This window comes from Liolophura sinensis, chromosome 4, assembly GCF_032854445.1.
Source record: "Liolophura sinensis isolate JHLJ2023 chromosome 4, CUHK_Ljap_v2, whole genome shotgun sequence".
NCBI lineage: Eukaryota > Metazoa > Mollusca > Polyplacophora > Chitonida > Chitonidae > Liolophura > Liolophura sinensis.
In genome coordinates this window covers 15,785,878-15,811,275 of record NC_088298.1, presented here as the reverse complement: position 1 = coordinate 15,811,275, position 25,398 = coordinate 15,785,878, and the positions used below count along the sequence as shown (strand labels likewise).

Here is a 25,398-nt window from a genome sequence, read left to right as displayed (position 1 = left end):
TATATACCGGCCACTATAGCACAGCTGGTAGGGCGTCCGCTTAGGGCGGTGGTAGATCCAGGGTCAACCTTGGGTCGGGTCACCTTGGCGTTCAGCATGAAGGAGATAGTGCAACGACTGGTTGAGCAGTATCAGTGTAATGGCTCGGGCGGGACGGCTTACTTGCTTTCAGTAAGTTGTCCCAGTAAAGCAGCACTAGATAAAAGAGCAGTGGAAATTCGTCCTGCAACAAGGAGGCACATTACATGCACTTTAAAGATTCCTTCGTCGTCATATGACCGAAGAAAAAAAAAGTACAATGTTAATCTCCAGGCATCCGGTTACTCACTGCAGAATAATTGATTGAGTTCTAGCTCCTGGCCAGTTTTTGCTTTTCCCCTGCTGCGTTCCAAAAAAATGGGTATTAAAATGACTTATTGTCTTCCGCAAAAAGCTGTTTCTTTACAGGGAAATAAATACAATAAAATATTTCTTTTGGTCCGTAAGGGGATACAGAGTGGAAGCTGATTGGCTAACAGTGGAGATAGGGTTTCTTGGGTTAAATCCTAGAGGCCTTGGTCACGCTTGAATAAGTCTGCCATGCCTAAAATTCAGCTAAGGCTAGGCATAGCCTACATGTATCTCTTGCACCATCCAGTCAGAATCGACTCTGCATCCCTTTTTGCAGTAGGGCATTATCCTATCCTCCAAACAAACCCCAAAACACCCTTTCACGGTCATTAGAATTCTCGTGATCTACTTAGTCATGGACGAAGGTCATTTACTTACTTACGTACTAAGTTGAATGTGACTACCCTAATTCCTCAACCAATTCGCAATTTCTCCACATTTATACTTTGAGTTTAGAACAAACACTACACTGGTTGGATTCGCCAATTTCAGGGCGTCACAAAAAGTATAATTTTGTCAGTCTACACAGAATAATGCCTTCAGAGTATCTTTGAAAAAACACCCTGCAAGCATGCGAACAAAATTACAGTATAACAGTCAAGCAACATATGTCATTAACATATGTGGTCATGATGGTAACAATAAACTTATCTTACGGTGATTTTATAGAACAAAGCCTTGATTAAGATATTGTAAACAGCATTCGTACATTCAAGATCAAAGCACCGACCCGGATAGCACAGTTGGTAGAGCGTCCGCTTCGGGACCAGTAGATCTAGGATCAATCCTTGATCGAGTCAACCTAAGACTTTAAAAGTGGAAGTTGTAACTTCCTCGCTTGACGTTCAGCATGAAGCGGATAGTGCAACGACTGGTTGACCCGTATCAGTATACTGGCTTGGGCAGGGCGGCTTACTTGCCTTCGGTAAGTCGTCGCAGTGAAGCAACACTAAATAAAAGAGCGGTCGATATCCATCCTGCACATTACACGTACATGCACCCTAAGGATTCCTTTGTCGTCATATGACTGAAAAATTGTTGAGTATGACGTTAAACCTCAAGCACTCACTCACTCACTCAAGATCATAGTCAAATTTACATGGAGGCTTGAGGTCAGTGAAAGGACAATAGGGATTTTCTGCACTCTTGGTAATCTTGTGTGGCTGTTTTTGGCCATTGCGGATTTCCTGGCCATCACACCTTTCTCTTTAATGAAGAGAATAATCAATACCAGCTGTGAATAGCAGCTTGTCTATTTTAAAGAGTTTATTTTTGTATTTTAATGATGTTGATTTGTCAGTTTTATTCTTTGTCAACTTCGGGCAGTGTTTTGCTTTGGGCACTCTAGTTTCCTCCGAGCACTCTAGTTTCCTCTGGACACTCTGGTATCCTCTGGACACTGTAGTTTCTTCTGGACACTCTGGTATCCTCTGGATACACTAGTTTCCTCTGGACACTCTAGTTTCCTGTGGACATCATAGTTTCCTCTGGACACTCTAGTATCCTCTGGACAGTCTGGTATCCTCTAGACACTCTGGTATCCTCTGGACACTCTAGTATCCTCTGGACACCCTGGTATCCTCTGGACACTCTAGTTTCCTCTGGACACCGTAGTTTCCCCTGGACACTCTGGTATCCTCTAGATACTCTGGTATCCTCTGGACACTGTAGTTTCCGCCCTTCATCAATCTGGTTGCCATCATATAAGTGAAGAATTATTGACTGACCAAACACCATGTATAGAAACAAATAGAATGATGTTGATGTGTTTTGTGAACCATTACATTATTATTAGTCACTCAATATACATGTATTTAACGGTGTCATCAGTGACTCGTTACGCTTACATGTCATAATTGTCTATACGCCCTCAACTGATAAGGTTACGCACTGCTGCACAACAGCCCTTGCAGATAGAGCAGTAGCTTTAAGTCAGGTGGTTTGTTTGGTGTGGTGGTTTCCCTTGAGCTCTGCCTGGTTTCCTTCACCCTTAATCATCATTGCCTTCAGTTACACCTATGTGAAATTTGCTATTCGTACAGCCCCAAACTTTAATCAAATAAATATATACATAAATCATTTGAAAATAACAAGGAATAGTTTCTTTATGGTCACAAAGGGTAGAGTCTGTTGAAATACATACAGGAGCAGCTGTGGCCTGGGACTAATATAACAGATGTATATCTGTTATATTAGTTGCACAGAAACCTGTGGATGGTTGTGAGCTCTGGTCGGTTTCCTCCCACCATAATGCTGGCCGCTGTTGTATAAGTGAAATTTTCTTGAGTACTGGGTAAAAAAACAATCAAATAAAATAAATAAATTATATTAGTGGAAGCTGTTGCTGTGGGCTATTGCATGCTAGAGCAGTACAATGGCTCTTACCAATACAGTTGCTGTGAGTTCAAGTCCACATGTGGGGGCCTACCGGATACCTGCAGATGGTCGTGGATTTCCCCTGGGCTTTGCCTGGTTTTCTCCCACCATACAGCTGGCTGCCGTTGTATCCGAAGTGAAATATTCTTGAGCACTCCAATCGATTATATAATTAAATAATTCAAATGCATGTAAGTGTCTTTGATATCTGGTATGTTTGATTTCTTTACAGTCCAGGCAATCATTCCATTGCTGGCCAGTCTGCTTTAGCAAAGCTGTTGATTCCACAGGACAGTTTCCATAGCGACATGACTCAGAACAGCCAATCGACTGTGTCCAGGTAAATGATATAACTTATTGAGCATCACCTAAAAGCCTTTGTCATCATTTGTGGTTTAGTCATCAAAGTGTTAGCAAGTTGCTACATTGTCATACCTGGGACCAATCAAATAAATAAACCAAAGCCAATGAGTTTGTATAAGCAATCTCTGACATCATGATTTGTGTATTTGAACAAGTTTAAGCGATGCTGTAGCTGCAGACTTGTGTGTATAGCATGACTCCGCACATGACATCTTGTATGATGTCGTGTGTTGTTGCATGAGGTAAGAAATGTTAAAGTTGACTGAACTTGTAATATGACATCATTCTGCTAAGCTTGAATTGGAATGTCATGAAACAAAATATTTCTTTGTAACGTCATGGTGTAGGGGTGTGTAATAACAAAAGTGATATCTCACCGACTAAAGTTAGATATCACTTTTGTTATTATGGAAATCCTGAAATTTCCCCTTTATCTAAATAATAAATCAAACATATAGGGTGCAGTGTATATAGATAAGGTTACTCCTGAATGTATTGTGTCTGGTTTCTTCCATGATAAGATTACTCCTGAATGTATTGTGTCTGGTTTCTTCCATGATAAGGTTACTCCTGAATGTATTGTGTCTGATTTCTTCCATGATAAGGTTACTCCTGAATGTGTTATGTCTGGTTTCTTCCATGATAAGGTTACTCCTGAATGTATTGTGTCTGATTTCTTCCATGATAAGGTTACTCCTGAATGTATTGTGTCTGGTTTCTTCCATGATAAGGTTACTCCTGAATGTGTTATGTCTGGTTTCTTCCATGATAAGGTTACTCCTGAATGTATTGTGTCTGGTTTCTTCCATGATAAGGTTACTCCTGAATGTATTGTTTCTGGTTTCTTCTATGATAAGGTTACTCCTGAATGTATTGTGTCTGATTTCTTCCATGATAAGGTTACTCCTGAATGTATTGTTTCTGGTTTCTTCTATGATAAGGTTACTCCTGGATGTATTGTGTCTGATTTCTTCCATGATAAGGTTACTCCTGAATGTATTGTTTCTGGTTTCTTCTATGATAAACATTTTGATTTCTGGTAGACTTGCTTCTTGTTTTCAATCATCTGAAACTGATTCCACAGATACAGTTCTGACTTAAGTCCAAATTTAAAACCCTGTCACAATGTTTAGTATTTGGTAATGGAATTTTTGGACTCATTTGTCTTAAGATAAGACCACCACTGATGAGGTTGTCAACATTTTGTAAACTAATAAACATATTTCTAGGTTTGACTTAAGTCAAAATTGGCTTTGTGGAATCAGCCCCAGTACTTTATCTGTGCTTTAGCCATTAAGAAATGTCATCTGTGCTTTAGCCATTAAGAACTGTCATCTGTGCTTTAGCCATTAAGAACTGTCATCTGTGCTTTAGCCATAAAGTACTGTCATCTGTGCTTTAACCATTAAGAACTGTCACCAGTGCTTTAGCCATAAAGTACTGTCATCTGTGCTTTAACCATTAAGAACTGTCACCAGTGCTTTAACCATTAAGAACTGTCATCTGTGTTTTTAGCCATTAAGAAATGTCATCTGTCCTTTAGCCATAAAGTAGTCATTTGTGCTTTAAGCATTAAGAACTGTCATCTGTGCTTTAGCCATTAAGAACTGCCAACTGTGCTTTAACCATTAAGAACTACCAACTGTCCTGTAACTATTGAGAACTGTCATCTGTACTTTAACCTTTAAGGACTGCCATCTGTGATTTAACCATTAAGAACTGTCCTCTGTCCTGTAACCATGAAGAACTGCCATCTGTGCCTTAACCTTTAAGAAATGTCATGTCTTATAACCATACAGAACTGTCAGCTGTCCTTTAACCATTGAGAACTATCCTCTCTCCTACAACCATTAAGAACTGTCAGCCCCCACTTAACCATTAAGAACTGCTACAGTCTCAGAGCTTGGATGTTTTAAATGAGAGGATGATTAATAGATCTCTGACACAAGAGAACGTTGTCTTATGAACACTAGAGCTAGCAGAATGCACATATATTGTTTCATGACTTAAAATTGGGTTCTTATTATATGTTTATATCTGTCACAAAATCGCACTTTGGAAACTTCATGAGTGAATAACTGCATTGGGGCATAACCTGCAGTGAGGTGTGACCATGCAGTAAGGTTGTTTAATTTGTCATTCTGTTTTGATCTAAAATCACAAAATAATAATGTATGTTTGCAGACTTGGGATTTTTTCTCCAATTGGCTGATTTCTGCCTTTTTGCTTTAAGATTTTGTTGAAAGGCAAAAAAGCAATTTCATGAGACCGTAGGGTACGGTATTTTCTGACTTTTTTTGAGAAATCTAAGACTTCTTTGTGGCCATCAGTTCTCATGGCTGTGTTTCTAGTCTCTGGTTCTTTCAATAAATGAATAATATCTGTCCCATGTTGTAACCTTGCAGTGTGGAAGCATTGCTGGAGGACCGGAAGGTAGATCCTGAAGTTGTATTGACGAATCTCGGCTTTGGGAGCTTGACTGACGATGAAAACTACTGTCGCATTCCGCTGCGCTTTCTGCAGCAGACGTCGGGAGCGAAAGGCATCAATGTGGACCACTTCCTGGAGGAACATGAGGATTTGTCTCATCTCCTCAACGCCTGGCAACAACAACAGTACGGTACGTCAAGGGAGGCAACTCCTGACCAGATTAATGATCTCTCTGTCGTTCTGCAGGACATTGCCACTTTTCTCCAAGAGTCGCTGGTCCCCGGTCGCTTCATGGACCTCCAGCGCATTGCAGGTCAGCTACAGTTAGACCTGGAACATCCACAGAAGAGTGCTTCTCCAATGGGAGACAACTCTTCTGGGAAATCTTCCAGGAACTCTTCGCCTGAGGAGGATGTTGATGCAGTTCTTGCGAACATCGAAAAGGCCAAACAATTCCAGAACTCTGACAGCAGTTATTATCTCCTGGGTGTTATTCAAGAAGGGGATGACTCCGATAATGCCGATGACGATGGTTTCCACGACAACCAAGAGGATGATTATGACGATGACATACACCTGAAAAGCTGGTCGTCCAGTTCGACCCTCACTGTACCATCAATATATAATGTTCGCCTTTCCCCAGACGAATCCTTAGTATAGTTAGTCAAAGCCAAAATTATTTTATCCCCTTGATATGTTCATAATATTTCTGTCATTTTCAGTTAAACCAACCCTTTAATGCGATTGCTCAGCCTTGGGGAAAAAAAGACCTGTATAACAGATAGTCTTCATGTGACCTCAAATAAAGTCAAAGTCATCTTTTCAGAGATAACAGTGCTATGTCTCAGTTGATGTATTATTTTTGACCAATCAAAGTTTTCCTTATTTCCAGCTTCCTAGGTGGAGATTCCAGTCCTTTGTGGCCAGTTTTAACACAAAGCTTTAACTGACATTTTATAACACTTATTTTTTGGCTTCTTTACACTAATTTTTCAATTAGCTTAGAGAAGCAGAAAGTCAGTATATATATATACTGAACTGATATTTGCTAACACAAATTTTTTTTTTTTTTTTACACTACTCTTTATCTATATTTAAAATCACTAATGAGAAACAACTGTGTTATTTTTCCTCGATCATCACTGGTCAAAAAGCTGTTACCATAGTCATGTGTCTCTTTACCTCTGAACTTGTTTCAAAAAAAGCTACACTTTATACATACTGTAAATCTTTGACCTTTTCAAGCCCTAAAGCACTATTTTCAGTGGAAATTATGTACACAGTTTTTATGAAATTGACACTAAAAATGATTTGTTGGTGTCATTAAAAGATGCAATCTTCAGAAAACTGTGCAAATTATTCTTCACACTCCATAGTTCTCTTAGAATATTTCAAAATATTGGTTGCAGAGGTGTTTGAAAAGGTTAAAGAATTATGTAGTTTGATTCGAAGGTTTCATTGGGCAGTGAGGATCAGTCAAGAATACAACGTTCATTAAATGCTGTAGGTGTGATCGGGCTTTAAATTTCAGTCCACGTAGATGTGATATGGCTTTTAAATTTGAAGTGTTTAAGTTTGCAGTCTTCACTTCAGTGTGGATGTGATACACCATTCATGTAAATCTGGTTGAAAATTCTCGTTGTTCATTTTGCTGTAGTTATAATGCAGCATAGATCTGGCTTTTAAAATTGCATTGTTCGGTTGCTGTAGATGTGATACAGCATTGGTCTGACTTTTAAATTTGCAGCGTTCACCTTACTTTAGATGTGATACAGCATTGGCCTGACTTTTAAACTTGCACCGTTCACCTTACTGTAGATGTGATACAGCATTGGTCTGGCTTTTAAACTTGCAGCTTTCACCTTACTGTAGATGTTATACAGCATAGGTCTGGCTTTTAAACTTGCAGCTTTCACCTTACTGTAGATGTGATACAGCCCTAGGTCTGGCTTTTAAATTTGCAACCTTCACCTTACTGTAGATGTGATACAGCCTAGATCTGACTTTTAAATTTGCAGCTTTCACCTTAATGTAGACATGATGCATCATAAATGTAAATCTGGCTTTGAAATTTTCACCTCACTGTAAATATGATTGGTTGTAATTTTGCAGCATTCATGACCTAGAACCTGTTCTGGTATGTTGTTCCCAGTGTGGTGCAGATTGTACAAATTGTAATACAATCTGGTGCAGATTGTACAGATTGTAATACAGTCTGGTGCAAATTGTACAAATTGTAATACAATCTGGTGCAGATTGTACAAATTGTAATACAATCTGGTGCAGATTGTACAGATTGTAATACAGTCTGGTGCAGATTGTACAAATTGTAATACAGTCTGGTGCAGATTGTACAAATTGTAATACAGTCTGGTGCAGATTGTACAAATTGTAATACAGTCTGGTACAGATTGTAATACAGTCTGGTGCAGATTGTACAAATTGTAATACAATCTGGTGCAGATTGTACAGATTGTAATACAGTCTGGTGCAGATTGTACAAATTGTAATACAATCTGGTGCAGATTGTACAAATTGTAATACAGTCTGGTGCAGATTGTACAAATTGTAATACAATCTGGTGCAGATAGTACAAATTGTAATACAGTCTGGTGCAGATTGTACAGATTGTAATACAGTCTGGTGCAGATTGTACAGATTGTTATACAATCTGGTGCAGATTGTACAAATTGTAATACAATATTGATTGCAGCTGTTCTGGGAATCTTTGAAGAGTTTTTGAGGGTTTGGAGTGGGGAGTGGTACTTGGATGTAAACAGCATTAAAGAGGTATCTTGGGGAACTCTTTTAGCAGATGTAGTCCTTAATGTAGCACTTTCTGACCTTGAGAAGCGTTTGTCCAAAATATATGATGTCCAACGAACAAACCAGTACTTACTGCCTAAAAAATGTGCACTGATTTCCAAACTCACAGTTGAGGCCAAACCATGAAAGCTACTTCTTATAGCACAGTGAGTTAACTGCACCGGTTTGGATTTGAAATTTAAAGATGAGATATTAATTGTGTTGTGCCAAATGTTGTGCCTCATTATATGGCAATTAGTACACTTTGTTATCTGTCGTTTATATACTTTATGTATTATGTGTTATACAATTTTATGGTACATTGGAAATATGGTACTGCATGTTTCAAACTTGATGTCAACGATAATCTTTTACATGCTGCATTTTATTGTTAAGTTTTGTGAAAGAGATTTATATCAAGTTTTTGAGTTCAGAATTTAGATGAGGTAAATGTAGAGTTGTATATTTGTCTCTTTGTTGATAGACAACTATTTTACAGGTATATGTGAAAATTATGTGTAAAGTTTTTGTAACCATTTTATTAGAGACGGTCACAATGAGGAAATAAGAATCGTCAGGTACATGTGTATCTTTTGATTTGTAAAATGATAAAATTTAGAATTCTGAAAGAATGTTTTATACACGGTTACATGGAAATGCCATCTTTTTTTTAAGATGCAAAAGCTGTCTTCAGCAAGAAAGTGTTAAATTGTTTCCTAAAGCAGTTATAATTTGTTGAAAATTCTTTAAATTTACACTGTACAGGACCATTTTTTTTACATTTTTGCCAAGCCATAAACAAAAAAAGATTGTTTTTGTTTTTGACTGAAGAGTACAATCGACAGCCAACCAATAAATTGGTGTGCTCAATGCAAGCTAATTCCTCTACATTTTTGCATATGAAAGAGCATCGTTCATTGCAATTTATGCACATTTTTATTTTGAGTTCAGAAATAAAACTACATTGGTTTGATTGTCCAATTTCAGGACTTCACAAAAAGTATGATTGTATCCGTCAACGTAGAATAATGCCTTCAGAATATGCTTGAATAAACACCATGCAAACATGCGAAAACAGGGAAGAATTCCATATAGCTATGACCTCGGAAATATGTCTGGTGACAATATTTCATTAGTGTAATGATTAGGTTTTAATTCAATCTAGCCTTTTCACAAATTTGAGAAGCCTTTCAAAAAATTAACGATCATGCGGGTGTAATATTCCACAGTACAGAGTTAACTGCCAAATTAATAAATAAATAAAACAAACAACTAAACTTCACGAAGGGAAATTACTCTATGCACATATGATATTATGACTTCCATACCACCCATAAAAATATCACTCAGTTTGAAAATTATTAAGAGTAATGAGTCAAGGTAGGTAGATTTAACATCACTTCACCTAGGTGGTGGAACCGAAGGGGTTTGGGGGGGCTGACCCACACCCCCCACACGCCCACCCCCTTATAATTGAAGTGGGGAGCTAAGTCCCCCGCTGAAATAATGTTTTTTTCTGTAGACTAAATGACATCAGCTGAGCGGTTGGAACAAAAGCTCATTATAAATAAAGGACAACGAGCAGTTTACCCCAGATTTATCACAATTTTTTTCACCAAAAGTCGCTTAAATTGCTTCTCCATTGATGTAAATGGGCAGAGCTGGCCGAGGCCTAAGCGGACCCTCTACCCTTGCCTAATGGGCTGGGATACTACTTTTGCTGCCCCAGCACCCTTCCCTACACCAAATTTTATAACGTTTCACCATTCCTGCTATAACTCTGAGAATTAAAATCTAAAATAATCAAAAAATTTGCATTGATTATACATATGCATGCGTGACTATTTCAATGTGCCAATTGACTTTTGCAACGAAAGTTTGTTCGATAGCTTGTAAAGTTTCACCGGCTGTGTAAGTTTATTAGATTAAGTAATTGGTATGCAATATGATACCAGCAGCTATGTTCATATTTTCATACATGTACATGTGTATGTATTGAAGGTTTGTAAGTGAATTCGCCAAATATGCGATATAGATATACAGTGCACTTTATATCATATTATATATATATACTTCAACCTTTTCAGCCACTAAAGCACTATTTTTCCGAGAAATTTATGAACACAATTATTATGAAAATTATTCTAAAAATGATTTGTTTGTGTCAGTAAACATGCAAGTTTCATAAAACTAAGCAATTTTTTTTCAGTAAGCCCCATGGTTTTGGGGGTATTTCAAAATATTGGTCACAATGATTGTTGAAAAGGTTGAAGATTACAAAGGTACACATATATACGCATTGAAGGTTGAACCTGCGAGTCAGTTCACAGATTGGGCTATATTGATATTAGCACTTCACATTTTGACATGTACATAGGCATATGTATTCATCAAAGGTTGTAAATTGTTTCCTGAAATAGGCTAAATCAATAATATCACTCATCTCCTTTTCATATTGTAAACATATGAATTTGTTCCAAAGGTTGTATGCAAGCCACATTTATTGCTCAATGTGTCTTAGACGCTTGTACATTTTGCACAAGTTTGTGTACCTTGTTTCTTTTTTTTTTTTGTTTTGTTTTTTGGGGTTTTTTTTTACTGGAAGTGTTATACATTTTGCGAGAATTTGATATGTAAATGTACATTATTATGGTCCTAAGCTACACAGTGTGTTGATACATTAATAGTCTGGTATGCCATCAACTCACAAAACATGATGAATGAGGTCAAGTTTTTTAATCCTGCAGAGTAGAATTGTGGCTGAGTGCTTCACATGCTTGTCTTTCAATGACTCCTGAGGTGAGGGTTCAATCCCAGCCTTGGAGAGGGAATTTTTTTATTTCCCATTGCTCCCATTGTTATTGGGGGTCTTGGTGACAGTAGGTGTGTTTATCAATATGTCACACATGGGAAGGTTAAGCATCAGGATAAGCTTGTCAAAGGTCAGCCGTATCTTCCACAAACACACAAAGCGGCATTAAACAGAAGATAAAGTAAATAAATATTTGACAATAGTATTAGCTTGATGACAGCAGAGAACTGCCAGCTGTGTAGATGTACTGGAGCTCTTATCTTCAGTACTTCCTGTCAAGCTATTGGCATATGTACATACAAACATAGACTTCATTACAAATCTGTTTTATTACATTTGTTATAGGCTTGCATTGGTCAAGAAAAACTAGTCTTGAAGTACAAACTGCCCAATTTCGTCAACCTTTTTTTGCACGTTGAAGAGTAGCTTTGATTATGGCATTTATTTGTGATATTAATTTAATATGATATCAGAAAAAGGGAGAAGCCTTTGCGGCCTACTCCTGAAAACAGTGGGCGTGTTAGTTCGATTTTTATACCACAATATACTATTGCATTTGCTGCAAAACAGCAAAGCTTTCCTTCTTTTCTAACACACTTGAATTAAACCAAAATGCTATTAATTTGTTGCATTTTTAATTAATTTATTCGCAAAACAAATAAGCTTTCACCCCCACGTAATAATTAAGCATATACCCCGACCAGAATCAGTGTGGAATCAAAGAGGGCAATTCTAATGTGGTGAAACGTGGGTGGCAGACTTTTGACTACTGGGAATGTTTTATTTAAATATTTTAACTCTACATTACTATTAAATCTTGTTCATTTATTACCGGACCTAATTTGTTTACATTTTGATTGAAACAGAAGACAAATTAGTAACCAATCCGCCTTTTATTTGATCCAATTTGAGTATACGCCATGACAGCCGCAAATCTTGGCATCATGCCAAAGTGACATAAAATAAGATGTTAGATTGTGCTTATATGTCCTATGTTTTTCCAGGACAAAGAAGCAGCAGGTAATTGTTTAATAGACCTCATGTCATGTGATATAGCGAACATCACAGTTTCCTTTTCAGCTTAGACAGAGAAATGCCCTCAAAATATGCTTAAAACAATGCCATATTTAAGCATGCGAAAAGATGGAAGAAATTAAAGTAAACTTTTTGTTAGATTTATTAACTGTTATCGATGTTATTATTAACATTGTTATCGCTTTTAGGCCATTAGGTCGCTCGTTACATTTTTCATATATTTAAGCATGCAATAAACAAAAGATATTGGTGAAGAACGATTCGAGGCTTTTTTTTTTTTTAGTTTGAACTCTTTAGTTTTTATTACATTGTGATCCAATATGTGCTTTACTTCAAATCTGTGCATTTAAAATTAGCTCATGATCTTTCCTTAGGTTTTGCAAAATGTTTTGCCTTTGGTGTAATTTTGTGATCGGAAATAAATCAGTGATCACAAAATACTCTTATGTGGGTGAATCAGTGATAATCAAGTTTATTAACCGAAAATTGAAAACTTTTACAGTAGGTGAATTTCATTAATTATGGCATTTGTGGCACTTTAGCAGTGTCACAGCAATGTCATCTTTAAAAAAAAAATATTGGAAATGAAGATTTCTGGTAAATGAAATGTGTTCTAAATATTTTTTTTCCATTAATATTTGTATCCAGTGCTTGTCACGTCAAATTCATAATGGCCGGTGACAATGCAGATTTGGAAAAATGACGTCATTAGATATTGTGTTTAATCTTTTACCAAAGCGTCTTTGATGATTTTGGCATCAAGGATCATATTGAAGACTATAATTTCCCAAAGGTAAACCATGGTGAAAGCCTGAGCCAAGTTCTAACAAAACAAGTGGAGACATATGCTACAAAGGCGACAATCCCAATGTAATATTTTGTTGAGTTTTACACGCTCGGTTCATCGTCAGGTTTGGGGAGACTGTAATCTGACAGGATGGAGGTGTCATGTTGGGTGTCTCTTCACAGTGACTAGTTTGTACCCTGATCACAATGAAGGCACATCTTCTTGATTTAAGTATGGTGTTTCCTGAACACCGTGCCCACCTACATGTAACTAAATTTTCTGTTACTCACTGTTTTAAGGTCAGAATTAATTGTATTGCAAGAAGGTATTACATATAATTTTGGTTCTCCTGCCATCATTACCTGTGGGGCCTTGGCGATAGTAAGCGCTCAACGATGCTCATGTGACTGTTTGCGCGATATGTAAATGTTCCTTGTCTTCCAGCAGTGTGGTGTGCATATCTGTATGTCACGTGCGGAAGTTGGTCTGTAACTTGCCAAAGGTCAGTGGTTTATGCTTGGTACTCCCATTTCCTCCACCCATGAAACTGACTGTCATCATATAAGGGGGAAAATTCTTTAACAACCTTGAAATAAGTGGGGTTTCATTTTAGGTTATATCTACATTTAGCAATGTTCGTTTTTTTTCTTGGCATACAGTACTGCTACTTGGGATTGCAAAAACCTTACACATTAGCTACAGCAAAGTTTTCTCTGGGCAATGCACATTTTTGTTTTTTTAAGAAGCTGCTGTTTGAAGAAACAGATCATGTTACCATACATATCATACACTGATGTTTCCTACAGCCTTGTACAGCATTGGTCCAAGCTTATGCATGTATATCTGTAGAATGTGTTTTGTGAGTAGCCTGGAAAATGTTAATTTTGGGTCTTTTTCCTTCTTTCTGGAAAATAATGTCTCCTAACAACTGAACTGTAGCTGTTCTCTCTACTCCTGCAAAAAGACAGTTTACACTGTATTCATGTATACATTCCTCACTGAGAGGGTATGGGTTCAATTCCATGTCTGGTCATACCAAACACTTTTGAAAAATTGCACTGAAATCTTCTTAGAACTGCTAGGACATATGTAATGCAGGTTCAATCCTGGGCCTTGGACAGGGAATTTTTGAATTCCCTTAAATAAGGGAACAAAATAAACTTTTGTTCCCTTAATTCCCTTAATTTTACTTTTGGCAGCTTGAAGCAGCGTCATACATATATCAGTAACTTGTTGAAGCTCGGTGGTTTTAGCTCAAGCACTCAGGTTTACTCCAGCTCCTGAATATTCATGAGTGCGGCATTAATTGACAGTAAACTAAATAAATAAACAGATAAATAGAACCCAAAACTTTCGAGTATGGGCTTAGACACCCTTCAAATAAGCCAGCAATAAAAGTGGCTAACAGAATCATCAATGATGGGAGAGTTTTGACATACAGTATACAAAGATAAATTTTCTGCGTGTTATATCGTTAAGTCTGGGTAATGTTTGGTGTGCCTGCATATTGTTTTTTTGCTGTTCATTTTTCTCCCCTGGTTTCATGGTGTTGTCAATTGTTACCCCTAGGCTTATGTACTTTTTTTTTTTTGACTTTCTCTGAATGTTCTTTGCTAAACATGCCATCTCTATGCATGATGGTAAACTGTTTTTATTTTTTTTTTAATGCTGTTTACATTAGTTATGATGATTTAGAGAATTAATTTGCCTCGTAATGCACAAACTTTCCTTTCTGTTACCTTTGTTGTATTTGTTTAATAAATAATGTTTGAAAGAAATGTTTTAACTTGAAATTATGTAATGGACTTATATTTAAAGGCCATAAAAAACATAAATGGATGTACACATATATGTACCCTCTACCTGAAAGGTCAGTTATTGCATGTTTTATAATAAAAGTGTGTTTGAATATTGTGAATATTGAACATTTCACATTGTCAGTATTTGCAGTTTCAGTTTTCATATTGATGTTGCTTTTACTGTGTTTTATAACATAATTTTTCGTTTTTGTTCATTGTTCCATCGTATGAGATCTTTTAATGTTCTGTTTTTTGGGGGGGGTTTCTCTTGGATTTAAATTATCGTTTTCACTGTCTTCAGCACAATAAACCACTTTACATCATTCTTACACCGTAAAAACTACGGGATTGTGTATTTGTATTTAGAAAAACATACCATTTCTCTCTCTTACAACAAATATTGATGAAATCCTGACTTATTTTGAGTATATGGAATCTGTAACATTGTCTTTTACATTTAGATTAAGTGGAGAAAAAATTTAGGACTAGAAAAAAATATTTAGAGAAAAAAAACATAACTTATGGAAATTTTCAATTCCTTTTGACAAAAACTAAATCGATTTATGGAATTATAAATAAGATAATATTAGCGGGTCCAGTTTTGAATTGCCTAAGGTGATTGGCTTTTTTATACATTGCACATTTGGTACAGGTATTTGCACTAAAGTATGGGGTGAGATTAGACCTTTTCTGCCATGATAAAGTGTTAGAATTTGGAGAGCTTTAAGAGACTTCATAACAGGCTTGATTTTGAGAGACAACAGGGGCCCGTTCTACAAAGTTGTAGCAACGCTGTATCTATCACAGTTACCATGGTGAGGTATCTCTTCACTGTATGTTGTCATGGAAATTACACCAGGTGCAGTTTGCGACTGCTTCGTAGAACGGGACTCTGTTTTAGTTCATAAACCTTCCTTTACTGATAAAAAAAATATAATGAAACTTTATTCAAGATGCTGAAAAACGATTTATTTGGGTAGAACAAGTTGAAGACAAATTGTGATTGTTGTAAAATGATGTCTATTAGCATTTCTAGAGTTGATGTTTGATTTTGTGTTCTGCATGCACTTATTAATATACTTATACACAGCAAATTGTCAGAATTACCTATATATGGAAAATTGTCAAAAATACTATTTTAAAATAACCTTTTTAAAGAGAAAATTGAAAGATATTAAAATTGCTTCAGAAAGTTGGCCACCGTACTACTGTAATGTTTCAGCAAGTCAAAGCTACAAACACTAAAATCATTTTGTTAAAGTTAAAGGTGTAATTCCGTAAAGATATACATGTAAATATATATTTTTTATTGAAGTAAGAATGACTTATGTAAATGTTTTTACCAGCAATAGATTAGTTGCTGTAATTAATTTTCTTCTTCTTTACATTTAGGCATGGTGCAGTTCAACCCTTGGCAGTTTGCCAAGACGGTGTCTGATGCACAGTCATTCATTAACGTCGTCCATGCAAATGTTGAGCAAAAGGGTCCTCTGTCGCCTCCAAATGTCCCAATCCCCTTTAGCGTCCTGCATCCGGCCAATCAGCATGCTCTGGCCAGCCAAGGTTACTATGATGACCAAGATGGTGGGAAGAGCTCTGAGCGTGCAAAACACAAGCGTAAGTCTGAGAATCACATTTCTGCAGATGACAAACGAAGACTGTTCAAAAAAAGCCACAGAAGTTGGAATCTAGTGGACGACGAATCTGATTCGGAAAGTCCGCAGATTTCGGAGTCAACAGGAGGCGTCACATCTTCTGGAAGCAGAGTCACAATGAGTTTAGACTCTTCAGACGGCAGTCTGAGTCCCTTCTGGAACGCGGGTGGACGGAAAGATGTTGACTCCCTGACTTTATCGCAAAGTTTGGAATTGTCTCAAAATAAAGTTCTCACTTATCTGTTCCCTGAGAAATCAAAACCAGAAGGTAACTGTTTCCATGGTGACACAGAATCAGAAACCTGGTACACTCCACCTAGTTCCCCTCCACCAGGTAGTCCTAAGGACGTATGGAGCTCTTCTACACTGTTGGACGTATCTTTGTGTACATCAGTTGGGGATGATTCTGTGTTCGAGGAAGTGCTTTCTGGGATTGAGGTAAAAGAACATGAGAATAAGGTGGATGGTTTGTCCAATGAAAATGAAGGAGGCTCAGGGACATCGTTTGTTAGCCATTCAGAACCATGCTCAGAAATCAGGTCTATAATTTCTACCTCAAAAGAGCAAAACCCATCACTGTCGAAAAAGAAAAGTGTTTCCTTTAAAGATGAAGAGGATATTGTGTCAGAAATCTCAGGCCCTTGTGATAATGCAGGAGTTCCAGACAAAACAGGTGCTGAAACTGTGATATTAGCAAATATTAGCAATAATAAGGCCAGAGGAAAACCAGATTTTGATTCAAAACTTGAGCAAGGTCAGCGAGAAAATCTGGAAATGCCAGAAAATACTTGTTCATTAGATTTTGAACGAATGTTAGGCAATAATGTGATTGAAAATGAAGGCAAAGTGGAAGGAGTGCCAAATGCCAAAATGAAACTCACTGACAATACACAAATAACCAAAGTAACTACACCAAAAGCTGACGAAAATCCAGAGGATTTTGAAAAAAGAGATGTCTTCCAGGTTAATGTAGAAACTGTGCCAAAGCAATTTGAAATTTCATGGCAAGGCCTCAGTGAACATGCACAAAATACAGTTTACAGTGATATGACCAAAGAACAAAGCTGTGATAATGTTAGGTATAGCCCAAAACGCAAAAAACTGGTGAGACAAAAGCTGACAGTGTCTGATGTAGAACTGAATAGTTATGTTTCTGAACTGAGGTCTTCTGAAAGCTCAAGTGTTTTTGAAGACAGTGGAGAGCAAATGTCCACAGAGTTGGGACTCCCAGCAGGCTGTTTTATTTTTCAAGAACAGGCTGCCAGCACTTCTGAGACAGAATCTGTGCCTGTTTTTGCTTCTGAAGAAAGTGAAGAAGTAAAGCTTTCCTCTGAGCCTATTGTTTGTAAAACTCAGAGTGTGAAAGAGTCTGTTTTGAGTACAGTAAGCTCACAGGCCTTGCTTCATCATGATATACCTGATTGTGATACTGGTAGGCCTGCTGACACCCAGCCCAGCCAAACAGAAAACAGCAATAACAACTGCTCAGTTGTGATTGGTCAAGACAGATTCAAATCTGTCCAATGGCAGAAGCCCAGGGACCAAGTGTATGAAAGCTGCCATTTGACTGGCCAGGAAGATGCAAATGGCTTCCCAGTGAACCAATCAGGGGACAGGTTACAAAATGTGCCAGATTTGGTCAACCTGGGCAGAAATTCTGGTGTATCTGATGTCAGTTTGTCTGACTCTCACCCCAGTGCTGTTCTCAGCTCGACATCTGCTCCAGACATGGTGTGTGGTCATTCCATGGAGGGTTTGTCGTTCAACGACGATGGTAGATCATGGCAGAGTCCGGTGCATCCCCCAGAACGAAGGCGGCTGCGGTTTCTGTCTGGTCAAGAAAGCCCAGCTCAGCATGAGGTGAGTTTAATCTTCATTTCATTTGATTATGTAGATTTTCTGCATTTGACCTAAACATTTGACCTTTGAACATGACCAAGTTACTCATTTTCCCTGATTCTGAGAACTCTGTAGTGTTTAGGAGGTAGGATTATTAACTCACTGGGAAAATGTAAGCTTGGGCACCAGAGGTAATATATTATGGCCTTTACTTGCCTCTAAAAATGGACATTTTGGGTGAAGTTAAGAGCAAATACTGTTGCGTACTCAGCATGTTAGAGAATGATGAAATGGATGTGCTACATTTTGGATAGGCAGATTTCAAATCCTGTTTACTAAACTATGAACCAGTTCTGTTTGTGAATCAGATTCCAAGCTTACATCTACTTCAACCTAGCCAGGTTAGAGTTTAATGCAAGAAGCCAGGACCCTGTGGCATAAAGCTTTTGTAAGCTATGTTGATTGTAACTACCGTGGCAACCCATGTTAAAGACATATGTTGCTGTGACAGTTACAAGGCAAGCAGCCCTGTGGCATAAAGCTGTTCTAAATTAAGTAGATTGGAATTACCATGGTAACCTGTGTTAAAGACATATGTTGCTATGATAGTTACAATGCAAGCAGCCAGAGCCCTGTGGCACAAAGCTGTTCTAAGCTAAGTATATTGTAATTACCATGGTAACCTATGTTAAAGACATATGTTGCTATGATAGTTACAATGCAAGCAGCCAGAGCCCTGTGGCACAAAGCTGTTCTAAGCTAAGTTGATTGTAACAATGGTAGTTATAATAAACTTATCCTAGAATACCTAGATCCGAGACTAGGGCTGAATTGGCTGTTCATCAAACAACAGTCCGGCAGTTGTAAAGACTGGATTTGCCCTTTTGTTAGTCAGTGAGCCTCTACTTAAAGGATTATTGTTGAAAAAAAGTTCTTAAGTGAATCGGCGTCCCTTTACCATGTGATGGAACCCTCAACTATCAAATTCCCAAAGAATCCTTTGTGCACAAGAAATAAATATCAGCCAGATTAAAGTAAGAATGTTTGGAATAATCATAAAAATGGTCACCAGGGGTAGAGAATATGATGTGAGTTACATATTACAACTCCCAGAAGAAGAATATAAAACCAAAGTTTGTTGTAAAATGACACACATAGATGTAAGGTTTGGAATGAATGAATGAATGCTTGGGGTTTAATGTCGGACTTGTAAGGTTTTGCACATATTTCTTCATAAATGAAGAAACTGAAGAAAAAAGAGCAGTCTTGAGAGGAAACGAAAAGAAACTTTTTGCACTCTTGCTAAATTCAACTGATGAACCCTAATTCCTCAACTTTTTTCATGTATTAAAAAGCAACTTTCAGTGCAATTTATGCATATCATTAATTTAATTTTAGAGTCAAAACTACAGTGGTTTGATTGGTCATTTTCAGGAATTCACAAAAGTCATAATTTTTCAGTCAAAACAGAATAATGCCTTCAGAATACGCTGAAATAAACACCTTGCAAACATGGGAAAATGTTGAGGAATAGTTTGTATGGTTACCTGTTGCATAAACTTGTTTATCTGTTGTACACAATGCTGTAGTTACATAATGACCCTGCTGTTGCTAGGCAACCATTCAGCATAAATGCATTGCACAGCACATGGGCATGCAGTTCTTGCACACCACTACAATGTCACAGAACTGAAGTCCCGTTTACTCAAAAGCTTCCCAGAGTTATCTCCCTTACAGGGAAAACAAACATTAAAAAGGACATCAAAAAGAACTCTAAAACAAAGATTATGATTTTAAGTAAAGAACTGCATGCTGCTTAATTTTTGAAGTGACCCTGAGGTCTTTTGAAGACTGTAGTTTAAAGCCATGTTTGTGCCCCAAGAAGAAAGTTATTTTAAACATGTTCGTGTACCTTTCTATGTTAGAGCATATCCCTATCTTAAAAACCAAATGTTTTATGCATCCTTTGAAAAAAGGGATTTTTTTTTAGTTCTCTGTATTTAATTTATTACATGACCTAACATGTATCAGTACATGTATTATATTCGGCTCGATTCGCACCTTAACTCATTTTTGAAAAAAAAAAAGGTTTTGTCTATTAACATGCATTCTAAATACATAATAGAAAATATCTCCAAGAGATGAAACAAAAATGATCTCAACTTTTTCTTTTCTGCATTTAGTTTAACAACTGGAAATTTTGTCACCATTAAGTTATGTTTGATGATTCTTTTAAAGTTCTACCTGGCCGCCTCTGATTGCCTGACATTTAATATATAGACTGTGTAAGAGCATCTAATCACTATCACACCTTAATACACTGTAAAAAAAACAAAAAAAACAATGTACTTTTCTAAAAATTCAGCTTTGCACAGCAGCCAGTCAACAATGATCCTGTATCTCTTGTAACTGAATTCACATACAATGTACATGTATATGATTTGTGTGGAGCTCGAAAGGGCCTCCGTGGCTCAGTTGGTTAGCGTGCTGGCGCAGAGTAATGACCCAGGAGCCTCTCACCAATGCGGTCACTGTGAGTTCAAGTCCAGCTCATGCTGGCTTCTTCTCTGGATGTAAGTGGGAAGGTCTGACAACAACCTGTGGATGGTCGTGGGTTTCCCCGGGGGCCTGCCCGGTTTCCTCCCATCATAATGCTGGTCGCCGTCGTATAAGTGCAATATTCTTGAGTATGGCGTAAAACACCAATAAAATAAATAAATCAATAAATAAATGTGGAGCTCTCTGTTATGTTGCTCAGTGAGTACAAGTTCATGTGCACTCTAACATTCTTCTTAATTCTTACTGCTGTACCCTATTGTCCAGTCTACATGTAAAGAGTATCATAACATGACAGCTCTGTAGCAAGAGCACCCTCAGTGTCTTTAACCCACAAGTATACTGTAGGTGTGGGGGTGGGGGGGGGGGGGGGTAGGGGAGGGGGGAGAGGAGGTCAGGACTCTTACCTGTTTTTGTTTTTTTGACATGTGGAGTGGGGTAATGGAGTAGGCTTTCAGGTAGAGCCTGGCAAAACAACTAATTCCCCACCAACTACATTTTCTCCTCAGCTTGGACATTGATTGTATAGTATTTATATATTTTATTACTGAGTAATTTCTTTTTTTTTCACAGGGTTTTGTCTCTTTTATCTGGGTTTAACTTGTATTAACTATAACTGTATTAACTTAATTTTTAAAAAAAGTGCTCATTGATGATGTGAATAAATAAAAACTTGTCCCTTGGTTCATAGGCAATGACTTACACCCTTCCCCCCACCCTCCCAACCACCACCCAACCACCCCACCGCCCCACCACTACCACCTCTTTAACCAACAGATTATTAGTAAGTTTTCTTTCATTTTGGAGAGTATGATGTTAAAGCCCAAGCATTCATTCATTCATTTCGAAGAGAGGAACAGAAAGTCATTTAATTTTGGAGTACTTAATATTTTATGCAGTTAATGATCTTTATTAATTTTTTTTTTCTATTTGATTTCTGTCTTGCATGTATGTTAAGTCTGTCATTCATGTGCCAGAGATCAGTGGTTTTCTCAGTAAGCAGCACTGTCAGTCTGCCTCCCTTCAGTTATAAAAGCGCCCCTGTTTAGATTTGATGTTCGTGAGGTTGGCATGAAATACAAACGTCCATGTTAAGTCTGTCATTCATGTGCCAGAGACCAGTGGTTTTCTCAGTAAGCAGCAATGTTTAGATTTGATGTTATTGAGGTTGGCATGAACTATAGTACCAGTCCGAACCGGCCCCGATGGCAGAGTTGGTAGAGCCTTCTCTTCGGGAGATGGTAGATCCTGGGTCGGGTCAGACCTAAGACCTTAAAAAATGATGTAACTTCTATGCTTGGGGATAGTGCAACAACAGGTTGACAGGTATCAGTATAATGGCTGGGGTGGGGCAGCTTAATTTTAATTGCCTTCGGTATGTCGTCTCAGTGAAGCAGCACTAGATAAAAGGGCGTTGGAAATCCGTCCTGCAACAAGGAGGCACATTACATGCACTCTAAAGATTCCTTCATCGTCATATGACTGAAAAATTGTTAAGTACAACGTTAAACCCTAAGCACTCATTCACTCACCCAGTACCATTCAGTCAAATCATGTGTATCTCAGGGGATGATAAATCAATGTGCATGTAGCAGAATGGGCAAGGGAGGGAGGGGTGTTCATGATTTTGCCACATGTGGGTTGAATGACTTTAGAAAGCACTCTCTTAAAGCTCTTAAAGTTGGATCGAATCTATTTCGACACATTATGAATATCTGTTCAAGTCTGTGTATGTGATGTGAAAACACATAGGATGGAAATCAGGATAGTATACACAGTTACTATGGAGACCAAATTGATTTTATATTTTCTGACATATATAGTAAATGTTGAGATTTGTGACTTTTGGTGGTTGGGGTTGGTGGGGGGCGGGGGGAAGAAGAGAGGTGATGATTAATTTGGGAGATTGTATGTTCAGGACTACTGTGGTGTCCCCAGCTTCTTTCTACGCTTTGACATCCATGGCTTGGTATTGGTCATCAGGACTGATTATCACAATACAGATTTTATTACCTGTACTGATAGTTTACAGATCCTTTTATAAATATGGATTTAATGACAATGAGTTTAAAGGATGTTTATGTCAAGATTTTGTATAAAGGAGAAAGGATTAATCTAATTTTTTTTTTTAATAATGTTAAATTAAATATATGTGAAAATTAAATTATCATGTCATTGCAAGAGTTAAACATTTTGAATTATTAATCATTAATTACAATATTAATTAGGTTATAAATCGGAATTTTACCAGATAAAAGGATTATGTCATTTTAATTAGTAAAAAGACACCACTAATATTCATAATTTCCAAATCTGTTCTGTTAGAGCCTTTTCCTAAAATTAATAGAATGTGTTAAAAGGTAGAACTTGGTGATGGACAAAATGTTAGGCCATGTACCATGTACAAACTTACCCTAATTTCTCAACCTTTTCTCATATGAAAGAGCAACCTTCTTTCCAATTTATGCAGTTTTTTAATTTGGTATTGGAGACAAAACTATCTTGGATGGGTTGGCCAGTCTCAGGGCTTCGCAGAAAGTGTAATTTTATCAGTCAACACAGAATAGTGCCTTCAGAATATGCTTGAATAAACACGTTGCAAACATGTGAAAAATTTGAAGAATTACACTAGATCTGCTTGGATGCTTCATAAAAAAAAATTTTAAATGGCCAGAAGCACTGTTTTGTCTTTTGGTTGAATTAATGATTTATCAAAGAATAAAGTTAGAAATACTTAAACCTGATAGCAGAGTACATGTACAGTGTAAAATTTGTAAGCTTGTGTAAAGAAATGAACACCTGCAAATTTATTCCCTGAATAAGTTTCTTTACCGGTTTTGTTTGCAATATTTTGTTACATCTACTCCGTGGTTTTGTTTAGAAAGGGTGTATAAAATTGCAACCTCTGAACTAAATCCTTCTGTTTATTTACTCACATGTATTTATCTCTGAACACTGTGTTTTGTCAGAGAATCAAACTGATGGAAGATAGCTATGCATGTAATTTGCTAAAGGTAAATGTCTTTAATTATTTGAAGGTTTTGTGTTTGTCTCAAAGATTTACTGTTTCGCAATGTTTCTTTTTGGGATGGAGCGAGTTAATCCTTATATCCTCTAAGTAACTCATCATCTGACAAGCTTCTATTGCCAAGTTAATTCTATGAAAGGTGCTAATGGGAATCAGGCATAGTCTAATTGTTTTGTGAATTGTTTTGTTAGCCTGTACGGTTTTGCTATGTTTCATTTTGGGATAAAGTGGTCCTTAGCTCCTTTAATGGCAAGTAAATTATTTGGAGCTTGGTTTTACTGTTTTGCCATGTTTCATTTTGGGATAAAGTGATCTTTAGCTCTGGGTAAATCTTAAGGTACATGTATGACTGACAAGATTTTATGGCAGTGAAATTTTTTTGTTTGGCTATGTTTCGTTTTGGGATAAAGTCGAAGAGAAAAAGTAATTCCTCTCGAGTTAACTTTGGCAAAGTTCACTGATACAGATAATTCTATTGACAATTTTGAGTCATGCACTTTATCATTATTTAGATTATACAGTAATCCCCTAAAAGATATACATGAATATTGCTTGATGCAAAGTTTACAGCATCTTTCACCTGGATTTCATTTTTGATCATTACCTGTAGTTGTTCAACTTATGCAGACAGTGTCTTCAAAGCTGTAATGTTTGTCATTGTAAGTCTAGACTGTGATCTAAATCTGGTTTGCCAAATCTTTCAAAAGTTTATTGACAATTTTGAGCCAATGATGTCTCCTAGATTAGGGGTGTGCTCATGCATTGTTTACAGTCTAGCAACTTTCCCACAACAAAATGCTATTGTACAATCTTCGGTAGAAGTGTGATAGCTTAAGGGTCCAGGGCTTCAGTACTTATTACACCCTACAAACACCTGACCCTCAAATTTACAGATTCAGCTCCTTAATCCACAGGTTGGTCCTGGGGCACAGGTGAAAAATCACCTCAGGGGTCCTGGATTAGGTGGGGGCAAAGACCAATGGCTCAATCATGAGTTAATCCAGCCAAACAAAACTGGAGGTTTTAGGGTTTTAAGGAACCTCTGATGGGGCCCAGTAGGGGGGCACTCTTGTTTAGCCTGCCTTGGCTTGAGACCTCCCACCCTCAGCCACTCTGCCCTTGTCATCTTCTGGGCACCCCAGGGGTGCCTGGCACCCTTATATAACCACACACAACCCATCAGTTCATCACTTCAGTTCTGTACCTGAACCAAAGCAGGACATAGCATGTGTTACTGAAGTTTGCTGAGTAAATCTAATGGTACAGGGATTCTACTGGAGGTCTTGTGGAAAGATAGTCCTGTTGAAAGATCTGAAGTTAATTTATTCGTCATTTTAAAGTGCTTTTGCATGTATCTGGTTTCTAGCCAATGAAATTAGTGTGCCTAAGGATAATTTACATTTATATTCGGTAAGATGTCTGCACCGTATGACTTTGATAAAGTACTTGTGATTACAATATGGCTCTAGTCTTTAGCTGACACAGTTTGGAATGAAGCATCCAGGTGATGAGATATTACATGA

At 37.4% G+C, this 25,398-nt stretch overlaps 1 protein-coding gene across 1 annotated transcript in view; it reads left to right on the top strand.

Annotated features, from left to right (window-relative positions):
• LOC135464444 (uncharacterized) overlaps positions 1–25,398 on the top strand; it is a 62,149-nt gene that overhangs the window by 24,727 nt on the left and 12,024 nt on the right. Inside the window, exons 6-8 of the mRNA XM_064741870.1 lie at positions 2,999–3,106; positions 5,535–5,749; positions 16,190–18,312. Coding sequence (XP_064597940.1) covers positions 2,999–3,106; positions 5,535–5,749; positions 16,190–18,312 — 2,446 coding nt within the window. The remainder of the gene's footprint in view (positions 1–2,998; positions 3,107–5,534; positions 5,750–16,189; positions 18,313–25,398) is intronic.